This window comes from Lathyrus oleraceus, chromosome 5, assembly GCF_024323335.1.
Source record: "Lathyrus oleraceus cultivar Zhongwan6 chromosome 5, CAAS_Psat_ZW6_1.0, whole genome shotgun sequence".
Classification (NCBI taxonomy): domain Eukaryota; kingdom Viridiplantae; phylum Streptophyta; class Magnoliopsida; order Fabales; family Fabaceae; genus Lathyrus; species Lathyrus oleraceus.
This window is the reverse complement of record NC_066583.1, coordinates 300,668,539-300,683,429: the sequence shown is the minus strand read 5'-3', so window position 1 is coordinate 300,683,429 and position 14,891 is coordinate 300,668,539. Positions and strand designations below refer to the sequence as shown.

The window sequence follows — 14,891 nt, the reverse complement described above, 5'->3', positions numbered from 1 at the left end:
CATAATAGGAATTAGCTACTGGCACCCGATCCATCACAATGGGATTGAGGTTCACCAAAACTTGTTACCATCAACATAGGTAACGCTTCACTAATCCCCCATAATAGGAATTATCTACTCGCATACGAACCATCACCATAGAATCGAAGCTCACCAAAATTGGACCGAAGCCCGTACACCAAGATGCATGACTCTCAAATAACATGCATTAACACAACAAGGTTCACCTAAAGGATCCCCACACACATCTCATCATTTATGCATCACATCATTCATAATGCAACAATCAATTCATGTTACCACATGAATACTATCAACAAACAGTAGCAACTCATCAACATTCTGACATCATCGATATAACAACATAATTATCACACCATGATATTACAACAATGCAACGATTCATCAACCAAACGTATAAACCAATACATTTATTAACATATTAGGCATGTGAATATTATTAAAACATTTCAATAATCACTACCATGTTATAGGTCTGAGCATTAACTTTCTAATGCTTCAAACAACATCAAAATAAAATTTACGAAATACAAGTTATGACCAAAATCGCCGGGATGTGTCAATAATTTATTAACCGAACGTATGGACAAAAAATTCACCAACATAGTAGGTATAGGAATAATACTCAATAAATTAACTTATCACCATCACATTATATATCTTAGAGTCACCTTTCTAATGATTCAAACCCCAACCCTAAATGATTCACGAGTTGAAAGTTATGATCAAAACCGTGTACGAAGGCGTTAATAAAAAAGTTGTTGTTTTCTAAAATTGCCAACACAATTTTCATATTCTTCAACCCCAAAAACCTCCATAAAATAATCACCAAAATTATTTTATCCCTGAAACAAAGTTATATCCCTCTATTTCATACATCTAACGCTTCAAACGGCACTCGATTTGGACTTACGGATCAAAAGTTATGGCCAAAACTATTTTGACCGAAAAACACAAAAAGGCTCCCACACTGAGCGCGGTCGTGACAGACAAAATGCAGAATTTTCTGTGTTTTTCATCGTTGGAGGCCTTCTGGACCTCCGATTTCGATTCCGTAAAAAGTCAAACGCTCAGAAAATTACAACCCATGAAATATTCTAATTATCTAAAGTTAATTTACAGTTTTAACCCAATTAAATCATCTAATCATTGTTTTAAGATTATGCCTAAAACTTTCAAAATTATAACAATAGTGAATATAAGTTCAATTATCGAAATAGAAATAATATACGCATATAAGACACACGAAACTCATCATATAATCATCATATAACAATCATCATAGCATCCTAATTTAAAATTATGAATCAAAACACCAAACCCTAAGGAGGTTAAAGGTTCTTTCATTCTACCTTTCTACCATACCCTTTACTATTGGAAGAAGTTCTCACCCTTACCTGAATTCTTTACAAAAATTCTGAATTGAAACCTTCACTATCTTCCCTTGATCATCTTTCCTATTGCCTCTTTGTTCCTTTTTCTCAAATATCACGTATTGTGAAAATCTCCCTAAACCTAGGTTGCTCTTAACTTTTTATTTTTAGGGTAAACTTTTCTAAATCACCAACTTGACTCAAACTTAATCATCTCATATTCCTTCTTCCCACTAACTTTCTCAATTTCTTATATTTGGCCCAATTGTTCTATCTTCACTAATTAATATAATAAAAATAAATAAAATATTATTTTTAATTATCAAAACAATTCTAAATTATTCTACTTACTTCTATCATCCCTATATACCCCTAACTCAAGGATACATACTCCGCCAACACCCAACCATAAAATAAATCATCAAAATATATAATTCAAACAATTAAAATATAATAAAATATCTAATAAAAAAATAGGGTGTTGCAACTCTCCCTCACTTAAGAAATTTTCTCCCTAAAAAATTACCTAAGGAAAACAGAGTCAGATACGACTCTTTCATCTACTTCTCACGCTCCCAAGTTATGCTCCCACCATCTGGTCCATCCCAAACTACCTTCACTAAGGCAATCTCTTTACCATGCACCTGTTTCACTTCTCAATCCTCTATCTGCACGGGTGATACCTCAACAGTCAATTTGTCTCTCACATGCACATCTTCCACCTAGATCACATGAGATGGATCCGAAATGTATCTCCTCAACCGAGACTCATGAAACACATCATGAAGATTAGCTATCGGCCGCGGCAAAGCAATCTGATAGGACACCTTTCTTATCCTCTATAAAATCTGGTACGGTCCACCAAAACACGGCGTGAGCTTTCGAGACTTCAAAGCTCGACCAACACTAGTTATTAGTGTAACTCTCAAAAACACGTGATCTCCCCCCTGGAACTCAAGTGCTTTCCTCCTCTTGTTATGGTAACTTTTCTGACGACTCTGCGATGCTTTCATCTTTTCTTGGATCATCTTGATCTTTTCAGTCGCCTAATAAACAATCTCAGGTCTGAGCATAACACTTTCTCTTGACTCATACCAATACAAATAAGCTCTACACCTCCTACCGTACAACGCCTCATATGGTTCATTCTGATACTAGAATTGAAATTGTTGTTGTAGTTAAACTCAATCAACGACAAGTATCTATGCCAAGTACCTCCTTGTTCTAGCACACAAGCCCTCAACAAGTCCTCCAAAGACCAAATAGTCCTCTCTATTTGACCGTCCGTTTACGTAAGATAAGAAGAACTCAACTTCAGCTTAGTACCCAAAGTAGCCTGCAGACTCTCCCAGAACCTCGATGTAAATCTCGGATCTCTATCTGACATAATACTTAAAGGATTACCATTCAGCTTCACAATCTCATCAATATACAATTCATCCAGCTTCTACAAAGGATAATTGATCATCATCGGTACAAAATGAGTCGATTTAGTCAATCTATCCATAATCACCCAAATTTAATCGCATCCCTTTGAAGTCTTCGGTAAATCTATTACAAAATCCATGGAAATACTATCCCATTTCCACTATGGAATATTCAATGGTTGCATCAGACCAACGGTTTCTGATGTTCGATCTTTGACTTCTGACGGGTCAAACAAGCATACATAAATTTGGAAACCTCTTTCTTCATTCTTGGCCACCAAAACATCTTCTTCAAATCTTGATACATATTCGTAGCATCAGGATGAATACTCAATCCACTTCTGTGACCCTCCTCAAGAATACTCCTCTTAAATTCGGGTACATCAAAAACACAAACTCTATCTCTGAACATCATCACACCATTTTCATCAACTCAGAAATCACATATGTTACCTTGGTTGATTAATGTGAGACGATCTATCAAACTCAAATCAGATCTCTGACCTTCTCCGATCTCTTCAACGATACCACTCGTCAGATTCAACATACCCAACTTCACTGTTAAGAGCTTCTCCACCCACTAACTTATATCTTTAAATTTCTCAATCAATTCTAACTCTCGAGCCAGAAGCATCGACCTGTATAAAGACTTTTTACTCATTGCATCAACTACAACATTAGCTTTACCCGGATGGTAACTTAAATTAAAATCATAACCCTTCAGAATTTCAGCCATCTCCCATGCCTCATATTCGACTCTTCTCATCAAATAAATATTTCAAACACTTCTGATCACTGAACACTTCGAATTTGGAGCCAAATAGGTAGTGCATCCAAATCTTCAACATGAATACCACTATTGTCAACTCAATGTCATGTGTAGGGTAATTCCTTTCATGAAATCTCAACTGTCTCTAAGCATAAGCCACAACCTTACCATTCTGCATTAACACACCTCTCAGACACATCTTTGAAGCATCACAATATACAAAAAGGACTCACTTGAATTCGGCGAAATCAAAATTGGAGCAGACATCAACTTCTTCTTGAGTTCTTTGAAACTCCTTTCACAATGCACATCCCAAACATAGGCTTGACCCTTTCGAGTCAACTGAGTTAACGACAATGCTAAATTTGAAAAACCTTTAATGAACTTCCTGTAGTAACCAGTCAATCCAAGAAAAACTCCAAATCTCAATGACATGCTTTAGAGTCTCCCATAGTAATATGGCATCTATCTTTGATATATCCACAACTATACCACCACTAGAATCACATGACCAAGGAAACCCACTTTCTTTAACCATAACTCACATTTGGAAAAACTTTGCGTACAAATGATTCTCTTTCAATGCCTATAATACAATTCTCATATCACTCATAGCCTCATACTATAGTCCCTCTTCTATCACTAATAACACTAACACACCCCACGGAGAAACACTTGGTTAAACAGACTTCTTCTCAAGCAAATCTTCTAGTTGCTTCTTCAATTTCCCAACTCTTAAGTAGACACCCTATAAGGAGTCATTGACACTGGACTAGTACCAGGTACTAAGTCTATAGAAAAACCCACTTCGTGCTCTAGAGGCAAATCACTGATGTCTTCAGGAAACACTTTTAGGAAATTCACACACTCCAGGAAGATCACCAATTACTCCCTTTCCTCTAGCTTCCAACGAAGCTAACATCATAAACACTTGCGCCATATCCTTCACTAGCTCTTTCACTTGCTTAGCTGATACAAACGTAAACTCTTCACCTCCATCGAATTCAAATTCACACTCTAGAGGTAAGTCGCAGATATCTTCAAGAAAACATTAGGAATCACACACCACTGGCATAACACTAGTCGTCATATTGCTTTCTACTCTCCAAGAAACAACATTAACAATACCTTGCCATTTTCCCTAAAGATTTCCCAACTTGACCGACATACATGAATCTCGAATCTACAACATCTTCAGTGTTAGGAACAACAAAGCTTTACCATCGCCTGAGCTCTTGCAATCAGTGACATACTACACCAACTTATCAAAACATTTGGTAAACACTTGGTTTAACTCCAACCAATGCATTCCAAGAATAACGTCAACTTGTTCCAACAAAATATAAACCGTACATATCCTCAGGGAACACGTCACAATACACAACACACCACTGGCTCATCTCTGGCCAAAACATCACCTTCCCCCTCACAAGGAAGCGACCAACGAGAACACCTTACCGTATTCCCTCAAGGATCACACCATCTTGTTGGCTGACACCATCCTCAAATCCGACCTCTCTTTGGGTTCAAGAAAAGCACAACATTCTCAAAATAGGTTAACTAGCCAACACTGCAATCTTGCATGCAATAACATGATGTCCAAGCTCTATATAATTGGAACATCCAAGAGAAGCAGACGCTTCTCCCCCATTTGTTTCATTCCCAACCTGCAAATGGAAAACAAAACAAGCATCAACAATGTTCTCACACACATGTCGCATACTAGGGAATAAACATAATCAAAAACTTGGTCGAACGGGCTGACCTGCTCTAATACCACTAATATACCACCCTAAACCCCGCATATTATAAATCGCGTAAATTAAACATAAACTAAAACCACGTAGGGTGTCACACATTCATAACACACAAGATATGCTCCGTAACACGGGTTTCAATAGTAAATTTCAATACAGACATTTATAATAAGGATGTTTACACGACATCCATCACATCTGATCGTTATTATATATTCACATAGTAAGACATTCATAACTTGTCACTGCATGCTCACTTCTATTTTAAAGTATCATCGCAGTAGAATTATCATCACAATTATGGAAGATAAAGCAAGTAATAACATCTAGTCTCAACTTAAATTATAATAACAAAATAAGAGAGTTGTAATCAATCAACTCAACATCTTAAGAATTCTCAACAACAAAACTAGTCTTATGACTTCAACATAATCATTTATAAGGACTAAAAGAAGCGTTTAACCCAACCCGATGTTACATGATCAAAGCAAGGTACCCGTAGTAAAAGCGACAAAATAAAGAAGTAACCCAAGAGCTACCTTCCACTTACTTCAGCAATACTACTCTTGAGTATCTGCATGATTCTCATGTAAAGGCAACATTCAAATAGAAGGGGTGATAATTCATTTCAATAATAACGATATAAAATGAAGAATAGAGTATCACATCTACATAATCATGCACAATAATATATCATATTCTTACATCCAAATCATAATCAACATCATACACGACAACTTCTCAATTATCATCAACATCATACAAAACCATATCTCAATTATAATTAACATCATATGCAACAATATCTCATCCAACAACACATCAATAACAACCAATACAAATAAAACACTTACGCAATATACTGAACACCGACTCGAAACGCATGTGGTACCAAATATGAACACTCAGGTTCATCTCACTCCATGATCCCCACCATAGGATCGATTCCCTCTTGGAACCAGAGCACACCAAAATAGCTACCATCATCATAGGTAACACTTCACTAATCCCCCATAATAGGACTTAGCTACTCGCATACGATCCATCACCATAGAATCGAAGCTCACCAAAATTGGACTAAAGCCGGTACACCAAGATGTATGACTCTCAAATAACATGCATTAACACAACAAGGTTCACCTAAAGGATCCCCACACACATCTCGTAATTTATGCATCACATCATTCATAATGCAACAACCAATTCATGTTACCATATGAATAATATCAACCAATAGTAGCAACTCATTAACATTTTAACATTATCGATATAATAACATAATTATCACACCATGATATTACAACGATGCAATGATTCATCAACCAAACGCATAAACCAATACATTTATTAACATATTAGGCATTTGAATATTATTAAAACATCTCAACAATCACTACCATGTTATAGGTCTGATCGTTAGCTTTCTAACGCTTCAAACGACATCAAAATCAGCCTTACGAAATAAAAGTTATGACCAAAATCATCGGGATGTGTCAATAATTTATTAACCGAACGTATGAACAAAAACTTCACCAACACAGTAGGCATAAGAATAATAGTCAATCAATTAACTTATCACCAGAGTCGGTTCTTTTCCTGTGCAAGTTGTGCAGTAGTACAGAGCCTCACTTTTTATGGGACCTCAAATTAACTATTATTAGTGAATATAAAAAAATTAATAAATAAAAATATTTTTGTATCACATATAATAAATAAAATATTAAATGCTGAAAAATATGATATTTGGAAACCAAACGTTTTTTTTCTTCTTTCTCACACGTTCTCACTTCTCTCTCATCTCAAACGTTATTCTCTTCTCTCTTTCTCTGTTAGAGCTGTTTGAAACCAGAAAAAAAATCTAATTTTTCCTTTTCAATCCTCTCTTTTATCAGGTTAGTTTATTCAATTAGTTACTTTCCATTTATTTTTATTGTGGTTATTTGATTTTGAAGGTAGAAAAAATAGTAATTTTAGATTTATTTTAAATTTTAGGGTGAAATCCTATTTTAGTTCCGGTATCAATATTGATTTTAGATTTTAGATTTTAGATTTTAGGGTGGAAATGAGGGTAACTTGTGTTCTTTATAAAATTATAATATATAAATAAATAAAATTTTAGGGTGAAATGGGATACTAGTATATTGTATATACTACTCAGTAGTATCAAAATTCAAAACAAGAATACTGTTGGTGTTGGTGACGATTTTTATACCTACTTTTTCTCATAAGATCTTATTGCAATTTGGAATCTTTCAAAGCAAAATTAGTATGTATTAGTATTGATATTTTTTATGATTAATTTATAATTTATTTAATTAAATGTAATTTATTTTCTTACTATTAATTTATAATTTGCTTTTAATTTATAATTATTAATTTTTTATGGTGCTATATTAGAGAAGAACACAACATAATAAAATATAATTGAATATTAATTAAAGTCTTTTCTCCATGATTTAATTATTAATATTTTTTGATGATTAATTTATAATTTCTTTTATTTAATGTAATTGATTTTTTTGTTATTGATGTAGGAACACAATTTCACAACAGGATAATTAGTAGATCATCGACGGACACAAAAGACATTCTGAGAAATTTCAGGTTTTTCTTATTATGCCTCCTAAGATGCCTCCTAAGAATAGAAAATTTGAATGTGGAAATGATAAACGTAAGAAAAAGAAAAAAATTGAAGAGTTAATTCAATCTCAAGTAGGAGCTCTTGATAAATTTTTAATCAAAGAACCACAAGTTTCAAATAAAAGTCGTTATGTTGATAATATTGATAGTTTGCCTATTGAAAATGATAATCTTGATAGTGTGCCTATTGAAAATGATAATCTTGATAGTGTGCCTATTGAAAATGATAATCTTGATAGTGTGCCTATTGAAAATGATAATCTTGATAGTGTGCCCATTGAAAATGATAATCTTAATAGTGTGCCCATTGAAAATGATAATCTTGATAGTGTGCCAATTGTTGATGAAGTTAATAATGATGATGATGTCGATGATGATGATGATGATGATAATGTTGATTATGATATATTTGATCCAAGAAATTGGGATCGTCTTCAACCTAAACTGATTGATTTATTAGTTGTGAAAGATCCTAAAAGAGATAATTCTATTATGAAGGGTCCTAGAGATAGTTTGAATAGACATTTTACGGCTAATTTGTATACTAGAGCTTTAGCAAATGGAGAGGTGTGTGATAGAGATTGACTTGTTTATTCGAAAGATCTTGATAGAGTATTTTGTTTTTGTTGTAAAATTTTTAAAAATGGGATTGTTAGGGGACAATTAGCAAATAAGGGTTTTAGTGATTGGGTACATGTTGGTGAAAGAATTAAAGAGCACGAGTTAGGCATGGAACATGTTAAAAATATGACTACTTGGTATGAGTATCGCAAAAGGCTTCAAAAATTTTAAACTATTGATAAAATAACTCAAAGATTAATTGAGAAAGAAAAGGATCACTGGAAAAATGTTTTAAAAAGAGTTATTTCAATAGTGAAATTTCTTGCTAAACATAATTTAGCCTTTCGTGGTTCTAAGGAGAAATTGTACGAAGATAGCAATGGAAACTTTTTGGGTTTGATTGAAATGTTAGCTGAATTTGACCCAATCATCCAAGAACATGTTAGACGTGTTACAACTCAAAAAGTTCATATTCATTATCTTAGGCATAACATACAGAATGAGTTGATTTCATTGCTTGGTTCTGCGATTAAAATTGAAATCATTAGAAAAATCAAACAGGTAAAGTATTTTTCAGTGATACTTGATTGTACTCCTGATGTTAGTCACCAAGAGCAAATGTCTTTGATAATAAGATATGTGGATATTTCTTCAGCTTCTGGTAGTATTGAGGAATATTTTTAGGATTTTTGAATGTGAATGATACAAGTGGTCAGGGGCTTTTTGATGTTTTACAAAATGAATTGAAAGAACTTGGTCTCGACCTATTTGACGTGAGAGGGCAAGGTTATGATAATGGGTCCAATATGAAAAGAAAACACCAAGGTGTGCAAAAGAGATTTTTAGACATAAATCTGAGAGCCTTTTATACTCCTTGTGGTTGTCATAGTCTTAATTTGGCATTGTGTGATATGGCTAACTCTTGTATTAAAGCTATGAATTTTTTTGGAGTTGTTCAACGCATTTATACAATTTTTGTCAATTCTACTAAGAGATGGCAAATTTTGAAAGATAATGTAAAAGGGTTGACTCCAAAATCATTGTCATCCACTCGTTGGGAGAGTCGTGTAGAAAGTGTCAAAGCTATAAGAACTCAAATGTTAGAATTTACAGAAGCTTTGCTTGAAGTGTCAGAAAATGATCTTGATCCTAAAATACAAAATGAAGCTAAATCCTTAGCAACAAATGAGCTTGGTGATTTTGAGTTTTTGATGGCTATAATTTTTTGGTTTGAAATATTATCTGCAATTAATTCTGTTAGCAAGCTTTTACAGGAAAAGGATATGCTTATTGATGTTGCTATGTAAAAAATTAAGGGGTTGATTTTGTATTTTGAGGGACATAGAGAAATAGGTTTTTATAAGGTATTGATTAACGCTAAGGAAATTGCGGTGGAATTGAATATTGCCACAATATTTCCTCAAAGGCGTATAATTAAAAGAAAAAGGAAATTTGATGAGAATTTGAATATCCCATCAGTCAAGCTATCAGAAGAAGAATCATTCAGGGTTAATTATTTTCTTTACCTTGTTGATCAAGCTGTTGTTTCTCTTAATAAGAGGTTTGAGCAATACCAAGAGTATGAAAGTATTTTTGGTTTCTTGTTTACTTATCACAAATTACAATCATTAGATGACGCAACTTTGAAGTCTTGTTGTACTAACTTTGAGCAGGCATTGAAACATAATGAGCAATCTGATATTGATGGGAATGATTTTTTTGCAGAGTTGAAGTTACTAAGAGAAATGTTGCCTGAAGAAATCATAAGACCTACTGATATATTATTATTTTTAAAAGGCTTGGATTGTTTTCCTAATACAGTTATTGAATATAGAATCTTATTGACTATTCCTGTGACAGTTGCTTCTGCAGAAAGAAGTTTTTCAAAATTGAAGTTGTTAAAGACTTACTTGCGATCTACCATGTCACAAGAAAGGCTTAATGGATTGGCATTAATAGCTATTGAAAATGATATTTTGGAGACAATAAAATATGAAGACTTAGTTGACGATTTTGCTTCAAAAAGTGTTCGTAGGAAGGCTCTTTTTATGTAGTTAGATAATTTAAGTTGTAAGAAATGGTGTTAGTAGTTTAAACAATACCTTTGAACTTTTTGGTACTTCATTTGGCTAATATATAATTTTATCTTTTATTTGTTATTTTTAATCATTAAAATTATATAAATATATATATATATATATATATATATATATATATATATATATATATATATATATATATATATATTTAGGCCCATTTTTAAAATTAGAACAGGGCCTCTGAATTGATTGGGCCGGCCCTGCTTATCACCATCACATTATATTTCTTAGAGTCATCTTTCTAATGATTCAAATCCCAACCCAAAATAATTCACGAGTTGAAAGTTATGATCAAAACCGTGTACGAAGGCGTTAATAAAAAAATTGTTGTTTTCTAAAATTGCCAACATAATTTTCATCTTCTTCAACCCCCAAAACCTCCATGAAATAATCACTAAAATTATTTTATCCCTGAAACAAAGTTATAACCCTCTATTTCAGACATCTAACGCGTCAAATGACACTCGATTTAGACTTACGGATCAAAAGTTATAGCCAAAACTATTTCGACCGAAAAACACAAAAAAGGCTCCCGTGTTGAGCGCGGTCGTGATGGACATAATGTAGAATTTTCTGCGTTTTTCATCGTTGGAGGCCTTCTAGACCTCCGATTTCGATTCCGTAAAAAGTCAAACGCTCAGAAAAATTACAACCCATGCAGTATTCTAATTATATAAAGTTAATTTACAGTTTTAATATAATTAAATCATCTAATCATTGTTTTAAGATTATGGCTAAAACCTTCAAAATTGTAATAATGGTGATATAAGTTCAATCATCAAAACAGAAATAATACACGCATATAAGACATACGAAACTCATCGTATAATCATCATATAACAACCATCATAGCATCCTAATTTAAAATTATGAATCAAAATACCCAACCCTAAGGAGAATGGTTCCTCCATTCTACCCTTCTATCATACCCTTTACTATTAGAACAAGTTCTCACCCTTACCTGAATTCCTTACAAAAATTCTGAATTGAAACCTTAACTCTCTTCCCTTGATCACTTTTCCTATTCTCTCTTTGTTCCTTTTTCTCAATGTCGCGTACTGTGAAAATCTCCCTAAACCTAGGTTCATGTTAACTTTTTATTTTTAGGGTAAACTTTTCTAAATCACCAACTTGACTCAAACTTAATTATCTCATATTCCTTCTTCCCACTAACTTTCTCAATTTCTTATATTTGTCCAAATTTCTCTATCTTCACTAATTAATATAATAAAAATAAATAAAACATTATTTTTAATTATTAAAACAATTCTAAATTATTCTACTTACTTTTATCATCCCTATATATCCCTAACTCAAGGATACATGCTCCGCCAACACCCAGGCATAAAATAAATCATCAAAATTCATAATTCAAACAATTCAAATATAATAAAATATCTAATAAAAAAACAGGGTGTTACAGTTTTAACCTCCTCCATTCTCCGAATTTGCACCATAATTTTGTTGGTGAAAAAAACACGAGAAGGCAGTTTAAATTGTGTTGATTTTTTCTTTCTTTTTAAACTCTTTGGTAAATTTCTAAATACAAGATATAGAATCTGAAACAATCAAAAGTAGGCAGCGAATATAAAAAGTAAGAAAGAAAAATGACATACAGTATTATCCTAGTTCCTCTTATAACTTGATAGTAATTCAGTTCCCTTGTACTTTCAAGTGATTTTTCACTAAACTTATATAAACTTATATAGTATAAGAAAATATTTATTGATAAAAAATTTAAGATTTTAAAATTTTAAATTACAAAATTATTTAATACTAATAAATTTAATAGACAAATTTTAAGGAAGAAAAATTTATATTTTACAAATATATTCATTCATTTTTAGGATTTGGTTTGACAATAATAATTAAAAAAAAGAAAATTAAAATATAATAAAAAGCCCAAATAACATTAATTTTGAATTATTTTCGTTAAAACATAAATCCTTTTCTTCTTACCATTGTGTGGTTGGAATAGTTTGTTTTTGTAAGGTGGGGTCTTTTTTATTAATATATTCAATACATAATATGAATTATAGAAAATGTTATTTTTCAATCTAAATAATGAAAAGAGAGTATTGTAAGTCGCCCAGAAGACAAAGGTCTAATGGGGGAGTAGCGAGGTATGGAATGTATAATAAGTAAATCATTTCTCTTTTTGAAAAGCATGGAAGTTGTTATATGAAAATCACGTTAACTATAACACATGAGCTCAAAGAGGACGATGAGTGGTCGCCCGAATTCACATCGGAATGAAGAAATGCTTATAAGGATTGATTAGTACTGCCTATACCAAAAAGATACATCTTCTTTTCAGTAGCCTAACAAATAAGAACTTCATAATAAACGTGCTTGAATTGGAGTAGTATTTGGATGGATGGCCTTTTGGAAAGTTTTTCAGAAAGTGTGTGAGTGAGGATAAAGCATGTTGAAAATACCCGTGTTGGTTTGTGAGGTCAGTCGGTAATCCTGAAAGCAGACTAGATCATTACACTAATTATCCAAACCAATCCAACAGCTAACCACATCTCATGTTGTTTCACACACGTGTGATTATCAACCACGTCTCATATTTAAAGAGAAAAAGTGTGTCACCGCACATGTATTCAAATCATTTTCCATTCAAACACCATTTTTCAATCGCATACTGACTTGAGCCTAAGAGTGTTAATCTTGCAGATCAGACCCCTCTTCACCATATGGGAAACCCTGAACCACTTCAACCAACTCCGAATTTAAACCTTCTGATCATATTTAGTTATAGTATGGAACATTGACACTGTTTGTGGGAATCAACTTCTGATTCATGTGATTCTTCATGATCAAACTTCTCTTGATACAATTGAATCCCCTTCGATTGAACCTCGGATCTCCATTTTGTGATCACTCTTGTCTAGTTCATATTCAACTCTCCTACATCAGATTTGTCAATAATTCGGGCCTCCAAAGCAACTTGTTTTTTCATCCAACGACAAGCCACAGTTGTGGCTGAAGCTGCCAAAAATCCTTTACCTCCTCCTCAAGGACCAAACCTAGCAAAGATCAAGGAGTATTTCAACCTCCTTTATTCTCTGTATCTGCACAATAATTTCACTATATGAACTCTTATTTAAACCTTTTCTATTTTCCTCTATATTCCAAAGGAAATCAGGTTTATCACTACTTCTCTATTTATGTGGTAAGTATGGATAAACAAACCGTTAATTATTGTTTTCTACAATTCTGAATCAATACTTTGAATGCAAATTTTAAATCTAACTTTCCATAATTCAAACCTATCACCATTAAACTGTGGAGGTGTGTTTAGGAAAGATCTCTTATTTGAAAAAAGTGTTGGAAGTCATCTTCCTCTTTAGACTATTAGTCTTTGAACAGGAGTTAGACTATGATGTCACTTGTTGGACATGTGACTCCACGTACAAAAGGGGTGGGTGAATTGTTCGAATTTGAAAATGATTGTTTAAAACAATTTTTTTCATTTTCAGAGTTCAAATACATTTTCAATAAAAAGTTTGAAAATAGCAACGAAAAATCAATGGAAACAAAATATGCGGAAAATAAAAAAGATAAGGGAAAATAGAAGACACCATAAATTATAGAGGTTTGGTCTAAATAAAGTAACATAATCCTCTCCCAAAGACTAGATCTTGAGAGTATCTAGTAAAGCTCATAAGCTTTTAGTATGTTAAGCTTACAACCCCCTTTAAACAAGGAAAAATGAAGTTTCAAGTTAACTTTCAACCAAACAAAGAATAACGGATTGAAGCAGTTAGTATTCCTTTCAAACACGAACTTGAAGCGGTTAGTTCTGAAGTTAAACCGAGATTCTATACAGACTTATCTCAAACCAAAATGGAGTATTGAACTGGCTATCATCCAAACTTAAGAGAGGTTTTACACGGGTTGACCATAAACTAAATTGAGATTTTACATCAGGCTAATCTCAAACCAAGTAGAGCTTTTAAACAGGACGAACTGTTACAGAGACTTAATAGTAAACCCCCAAACAAATCTTTTAACAAATTTAGTTTTGAATCCAAACAAGCACTCCCTTAACGAAAAATTATTCAACAAAGAGAATATAGTTCTTAGTGAATTTACAATATCACCTTTCTAGAACAAAAAATTCCCTCACTAAACACAAAGACTTTCTCGAAGTGTTATGGCTAAATTATAGCGAGAGAAAGTAGAAAAATATTTTTGGAGAGAGAGTGTGAGGAGAGTGAGATAGGTCACAATTCTGG

General features: G+C 32.9%; 1 protein-coding gene across 1 annotated transcript; it reads left to right on the top strand.

Annotated features, from left to right (window-relative positions):
* Nucleotides 1-7,975: 7,975 nt before the first annotated feature.
* On the top strand, nucleotides 7,976-10,602 carry LOC127080321 (uncharacterized). Its single transcript, XM_051020652.1, has 5 exons — nucleotides 7,976-8,043; nucleotides 8,257-8,554; nucleotides 8,906-9,109; nucleotides 9,265-9,804; nucleotides 9,865-10,602. Exons 1-5 carry the CDS (start codon nucleotides 7,976-7,978, stop codon nucleotides 10,600-10,602), a joined length of 1,848 nt encoding a protein of 615 aa, XP_050876609.1.
* The last annotated feature ends 4,289 nt before the right edge of the window (nucleotides 10,603-14,891 follow it).

Coding starts and splice junctions, on each gene's coding strand:
- LOC127080321 (XM_051020652.1), top strand. CDS start 7,976: ATGCCTCCTAAGAATAGAAAATTTGAATGTGGAAATGATAAACGTAAG. Junction 8,044..8,256: donor AAAAAGAAAAAAATTGAAGA/GTTAATTCAATC, acceptor TAATCTTGATAG/TGTGCCCATTGAAAATGATA. Junction 9,805..9,864: donor TATTATCTGCAATTAATTCT/GTTAGCAAGCTT, acceptor TAAAAAATTAAG/GGGTTGATTTTGTATTTTGA.